Here is a 7,084-nt window from a genome sequence, read left to right on the forward strand (position 1 = left end):
TTCAAGTGGGATATTAGAGATGGATGGATTACTGAAAATCTCTTAAAGAGGGACAATCCATCATGCACGCCTATTAGGCACACACTGCCTCTCAAATGGTATTATCTTTATCATATCTGCCGTCACCCTCATACCATCCAGCTGTCATTCAGCTCAGCCGCTCTGCTCTCCTTCACAGCTTCTTTCTCCAACTTTTTTCCCCCCCTACCTCCCTCTGTTCTCGTCCTGTCTTGCTGCCCATGACTTTGCACAAACTGCGAGCCATTCAGGTTGCCTTGGTAATGTTAATAGGATTAGCAGTGGCTTATGCATATCCACCATCCCGTGTCTGGGCATTGATTAGAGCGAAATAGTTGCCTGCACATCCTTCCTGCTGCACCGTGCACGAGTACAGAGAGTTTGCGGCGTATGATGTGCTCCTCAGCTTGAACCCCTTCAGTGCTGGCTGCTCTTATGTGTCAAGTCGTTCCTTGGCGTGTTCCTTTACAGAAAAGAAGATTAAAGTCCCCCCTCATGTTCTCTCAACTCTCCATGCTGCAATTTAACTTTAAAATCTTTCCTCCCCCGAGTTGAACTTCTTCACGCTCTTTGCAGCACAGGATGTGTTTATCTGTTTAAATAATCTCACTCAGTTCAGGGTCTTGTCGCACAGCTCAGCTAAGCTCCATCTGTTTGCGTGTTCCCCAGGATTATGACCTGAGTCAGCTCCAGCAGCCAGACACGTTAGAGCCCGATGCCATCAAGCCGGTGGGAATCCGCCGTCTAGACGAGAGACCCCTCCACCCCGAGCCGCAGTATCCAATGAGGTCAGCAGCACCCCATCCAGGAGACATCGGAGACTTCATCAATGAGGTAAAAACACATTAGCTGAATACAGTTACTAACAACTGACGCCCGGGTCTCTCCGAGGTGGAATTAAATCCGAGGAAGAGACCAAAGATGGCAATGCAGTCGAAAAGCTTGAATTTCATTTTCGAGTTGAATGAGTTTCCTATGACATTTCTTCCTAGGTAAACAGTCAGACTTTTTTTATTTATTTTTTTTATGAGTGAGCATCAAGGGCTGCCTTTTAGCTGGAAAGCAGATATTTTGAATTCAGTTATTAGAGCTGTTTTTTTTTTTGTTTGTTTGTTTGTTTTCCCAGCAGAGACCAAGAAACCTTTCTAATTTTGTCACCGCTGCGCCGCTTATAAACCCCAAAATGTATATGATACTAACACACTTGGACATAATTGTTTTCCTCCTCCTGAAAAGTGGAGATAGAGATGTGTCAGCATAGTAATAGAAGATGAGAGCAGCAGTGCATCGGCTTTCTATCGGCATGCACAGCTCAGAGTGCCCTCGTTTGCCTGAGGCCATCATTGACTCCGGCATGAAGGGAGAATGTAAAATGAAAAGAGGAGTCATATATTTTTCACAAGCTCCAACAGACAAGAGTTTCACTGCATTACAAATGAAGTTCGCTCCTAGTTTTTGGATGGCGCCCATGTTTTTAGATTAGAGCTCATTCTTTTCGGCTCTGCTGCCTAACCATTTATCTCTCGGTTCCCTTTAACCGGGCGCCGTTCGCCCCCCCCCCCCCCCAACCGGGTGTGAGTCATGAAAACAAGCTATAAACTTGTCCTAACAGCTCATATAAAGAGAAAAGCAATTTTTACTTGGCCCAAAGATTTAATTTATCAACAGGAAACTTTTCGGTATTGTATAATGTGATGTGTCAACACAAAGTAGTGAATCATTGTGAAGGGAGAGGTGCATGTTGGTTTTAATTTTTTACAAATAAAAATCAGAAGTGCAGAAAGCTTATATATTCTGCCCCCTATTTCCTCTAAATCCAGAATGACATTTTATATATATATATATATATATATATATATATATATATATATATATATATATATATATATATATATATTCTCCCAATTAGTAAAAACTGTAGAGTCCAACCTTAGATAACTTTAAACCAGGCTTGGTTTGAATTCAACATCCTACACTTCGAGTTTCTCACAGAGCACTGTTTTATTCATCACCTAAAAATAGAAAGTGTATGGCACAACTGCAAAACTACAAGTCTGATGACTCTGGAGGAGCTGCAAAGATTTCCTGTAAATATTATCTCTTTACAGGTCAAGTATTATTTGTGAGCCTTTATGAAAACTGTCGATGTCAAAATACAGTGCCCACCATAACGTATGGTAGTGGCAGCATCATACTGTGGAGTTGTAGTTCTTTGGCAGGGAAAGGGAAGGTGATTGGAGCTGATGCAAGATGATTGATGGCACTAAATGCATATCAATGCTGGAAAAGCCCGAGACTGAGGAATGTTTACCTCATGGGTGGACAGCAGCCCGAACCACATAGCCAGAGCAATAATGAGCCGGTTTAGATCACAGCATATTCAGGTGTAAGAAGCGTTCACTTGAACCAGCCAGCGTTGGTCGGTTTAGAGTCTCAAAATTGACAGCTCCTAAAGCTAAGTCCATGGTAGCTGCGGCACACTCATTGAGCTGGAATGACCTAACTGATAGGGCCGCCTGCCAAGAGAGAGGGGAGAAGAGGAGTCGGGAAGGGAGGGAGGGAGTGAGGGGGAGAGTGTCTCATCTCGATCCTGAATCGTGCACATTCCCCCAGACCTCAGGCCTCTTAATTAAATTAGAAGGACAGGGAAAAACATCAAGCATATGTTTACCATAAGGACGTTAACTCCTTAGCTGGACAAACAGTACTCCATTAGTCAACTTTTGGCCTGGTCTCACAGAGGAGAGCAAAATTAAAAACATAGGGCGCAAACTTGCTCAGATCTCTGTAGCTCACAGGTGTACACAGGCGGAGAAGTTGAAGTGATTGCACTCATGGTTTTTTTTTTGTTTTTTTTTTACACACAGTGGCTCATTTCAGCCCTCACAAGGTTTTCTGTGGCAGAAGTGGGTTTGATTGCACTTCTCTTTATCTGCAGGACGGAGCTGCTCCAAAATGTGAGGGCAGTTCATGATTTCACACTTACGGGCTGTGATTGTTTCTACAACAGGGAATAACTCTGTTATAATGAAATCTTTTATTAGAATGCTGAGTTCAGTTATTGACTAACTTTATGAAACTGCCACTTTTAGATGGAGAGGGCTATATCCCGCAGAGCTATTACGGTTGTAATTGAAATGAACTATCCATCTGTCATATTTTTTCACAAAATGATCAGCATCACAGCCCTGAGCAAATACTTAACCAAAGCTAACAAGTGGAAAATAATGGCTAAGTGCCCAGGCACTTTAATACACTCCATCTTTTTATTTGAGGGCATTTCAGCACTATAGTGGCTGTATAGCGGAAACCATAAATCTTTGACAAGGCCCAATGAGCTGAGGCCTCGTTTCTGTTATGTTCATGTACTTCTTTTAATTCACATATTATTTGTCGAGTGTCCTCGGTTCCAGTGGTAAGAGGGAGAAACCAGGCTTGCATCCAAAAGTGATTCATGGCCAAAGCACATCTCAACTCCTAGATTAGCAATCCATCAAGTCTCCAGAGTCCTGTTAGTGAATGAGGCTGGAAATCAATAACAATCCATAAGGACCTCTGGTGCTGCTATGAGGATTTCTGGGAATGTCAAGTACAATCTTCAAAACAGAGACCACTCCCAACTAGCACCGCGAGCCTCGAGATGACACTGGATATGCGCATGCGTGTGCAAACAACCCACTTTCCCTCGTCTCTGCTTGGGTCTATGGTTTACAGAGCTGGGTATCTATAAAATATTAAAGATGTTTGAGCTAGACGGCAGATGACATCCTATCAGAGCTGTACTGACATGGCAGAGGAGGGCAAGGGGCTCAGTCACAGGGGTTATTGAGAGAGAGAGAAAAATTCCACCAGGCATCTGAAGCTGCCAGTCATGCTTTTGATCAAGAAGCAGATTTTTCTACATCCTAGAAACATCAGGGTCTGATCTGAGTAAAAGCAGAGGGCTCTCAAAGGAGCAGGCGAGTCTGATGAATCTTAGCAAGAACCTCATTTCCTAAACAAGAGGAGGAGAGACCCGCTGAAAGGTTTTACGGTAAATTGGCTTGTTTGTGAGAAGTAGCACTTGAGAGAGAGAGAGAGAGAGGGAGAGAGAGAGCGCAATGTTTATGTGGCCTCAATCCTTGGTGCAGGCGGTTCTGTGGTCTTATCTTCACTTCCAGCACCCGGAGATGTCCACAAGGCCAACTTAAGGCTCATGTGACTAAAATAAGCATTTTTGAAAATGAAATCCAAGCAATCTAGTCTGCCTCTAAAACTGTATTACTGTAAATTAGGAGTTAAAATGCCCTACTGATCAGAATTTAACAAATGCCTGATTTCCTAAAGATGCCTAAAGATGGCACAGTTTTATGCAAAAATAAAAACCCAGGGGGAAATTCTCCAGCAATTATAGTGCTGGGATGAATGGTTTAGTGTTGCACAGATCAAAAGCTGTGCAGCAAGAACAGTGTTGTCGTCTACAGTGAAATGATTTCCACCCCAATATGAGCTTCAAGGCCACTCTAAGAGGAAGAATCCATTAATTGAAATAAATGACACATGTCTCGTGGTATGATGAAAGGAAATTGGAAGTGTTGAATCATAATGATTTTCTTGACATTTGGACGAAAAATTTGACAAGGTTGAAGCCGGAGAACAGCACAATAATTGATCTGTTGACGTATTTACATTATGTTGTGCGTGTGTGTGTTTGTGCTGGATGGACTAGTGCTGTGATAATAGACGGCATCATGAGGAAAGGTTGTGTGGAAATATTTTAAGAAACATTTGAAATTGCTTTTGGAGACATAACCATACAATTTAACCCAAGTCATACAGTTTTAAAGCAGATATATCAAATATTATGGAAATGTATATAAGCTTGTGAGTGTACTGGAATAAAATACCTCAACAAATTGGTCTTGACATTTAGCAAATAAAAATAATTTTGGCTATGTTAACAGGAATTATTTAGTTGCGTTACCAGGCAGTGATAAGGAAAGTCTTTTTCATACATTGTATGTTAAATATAAATCTTGATGGGGGTTTTTTTTGTTGTTTTTTCTGCAAAGGGTCTGAAGGCAGCTGACAACGACCCCACTGCTCCTCCCTACGACTCCCTGCTAGTGTTCGATTACGAGGGCAGCGGCTCCACGGCCGGCTCCCTAAGCTCGCTCAACTCCTCCAGCAGCGGGGGCGACCAGGACTACGATTATCTGAACGACTGGGGCCCTCGCTTCAGAAAACTGGCAGACATGTACGGCGGAAGCGACGATTAGGAGACGCAGGCTCACCTTGACGGATAAAAAGTTACGATTTTTTTTTTTTTTTTTTTAAACGAAGAGAAGGAAAGATTTCCCACTGAAGGACACATACAGCTTCTGATATTCCCATGAGTGATAGAGAACTGTGACTGAAAAGATACAAATAATAAACATTGATTCAGAATTTTTTTCTAAAAACGAAACACACACACACACACACACACACATACAAAAAAAAAAAAAAACAACAACCAACCTAGGCTTATTGTTGTAGTCTACGCATACATATGCTTGTCGAAAGCTTAGGCATAGCCTGTGCTCCAAGTGTGAAGGATGTGAGGAGATAACGCTCGGTGGACTGTCGCCACTCGGATTGTCGGTATTGAATGCGCTCAGTTAAACTTGAATTTCACAGTACAGAAGCACTGGGATATAATGTGCCTTTTTGTACATTTTTTTGGATCTAAATGATTAGTTTTATGTTCAAGGCTTTAATGGTACTGACTTTTGGAGTGATTTCAGACAAATTATGTTACACTCTGGTATGCTTCTACGTGCTTTTTTTTCTTTTCTTTATTTTTTTTTGATTACCCAATGCTCCTGTTTTGAAGAATATTTAAATAAATCTCAGTTGGAAGGAAAATAATTAAGAACAGCACTGTACAGTATGCTAGACCTTTAGAGTTTCTCACTAAAAAATTAAAATCATGCAGCTGGTTGCAAATAAAGGGAGTTATAAATCACACTTTTTGTAGCATTTTTTTTTCCTTTTCAAGTTTTTTTTTTCTTCTTTTTGAGGTGATGTAGTACTTTACAAATGCAACAAAAACTGTTTTGGTCTGAACTATGTACACTTAATTTGCCTTAGTCATGATCTCATATTTTCATCATTTACTTCAATGTAAAAAGTTGTGTGTGTGTACATACTGTTTTGTTTTACTTTCTCTTTTTTTTTTTTTTTCTCCTTTGGATGTAGTATTATGAAGCAGTGCAAAAGTTCCAAACTTGTAAATGTATAATTTGATAACAAATTCAAGTTTTTTGCATGTTTTTATCTTTTCATGACGACACAAATTTGAGAAAAAAAAATGTTTTCCAAATTTATTTAAAAGTGAAAAAAAATGCAATTCTGGGTGACATTACATGTGTAGAAGTTAACGTTCTTTTGTTGTATCTTTTTTTTTGTATAAAAAAGAAATAAAAAAAAATAAAATGACAAAAAAAAAAAAAAAATCAAAGTAGTGATCTTGTCAGCACAACATTTGAATTTGTACCAAAAAAGGGAGAGTGGGCTGGGTAACATGCTAATGGGCACTGACTAATGATTCAGCTTTAAGACTGGAAAAGGTTTTGGACTTGAGCCTTGTGGATAGCGGTGTGTACTGGAACACAAATTATACATCTCTGACCCCCAATCATCCAAATAAAATGCTGATTTTGGAGCTAAGAGCCCCTGTTTCTTTATTTCTTGTACACAGCATTCAGAGGCTTAATTACTTTTTGAGTTGTGTAGTCTGAGAACAATAGCCTTTCCATAAAAGTGGCTCTCCATAAGACATTTTCCCAAAGGCGCAGATAAATCATTTATACCTTTTTTTCTTGTTTGCAGAGATGTACAAAACTGAAAAATAAAAAAGTAAACCTTTGCATGGAAGTTTTGTTGCTTTGGGGATATAAACTAAGCGTTAAATTCAAGATGTAACAGTGTGTCCCCCAGTCAAGGGCAGAAACTTGAAAACAAACTCACCCCGCACCTACCTGCTATATGGGATTTGTTCTGTTGGGCACTGTCAGATTAAACTTGACCTCGAGATGAAGATTGT

The 7,084-nt window shown here is 40.4% G+C and overlaps 1 protein-coding gene across 1 annotated transcript in view; it reads left to right on the forward strand.

The window, feature by feature from the left end:
- The window catches only part of cdh2 (cadherin 2, type 1, N-cadherin (neuronal)), a 78,032-nt gene extending 71,329 nt beyond the window's left edge, over positions 1–6,703 (forward strand). The window contains exons 15-16 of the mRNA XM_014989009.2: positions 688–852; positions 5,070–6,703. Coding sequence (XP_014844495.2) covers positions 688–852; positions 5,070–5,276 — 372 coding nt within the window. The 3' untranslated portion in view covers positions 5,277–6,703. The remainder of the gene's footprint in view (positions 1–687; positions 853–5,069) is intronic.
- Positions 6,704–7,084: the final 381 nt, after the last annotated feature.

This window comes from Poecilia mexicana, unplaced genomic scaffold, assembly GCF_051168715.1.
Source record: "Poecilia mexicana isolate PSO_F unplaced genomic scaffold, ASM5116871v1 scaffold_17, whole genome shotgun sequence".
NCBI classification, from domain to species: domain Eukaryota; kingdom Metazoa; phylum Chordata; class Actinopteri; order Cyprinodontiformes; family Poeciliidae; genus Poecilia; species Poecilia mexicana.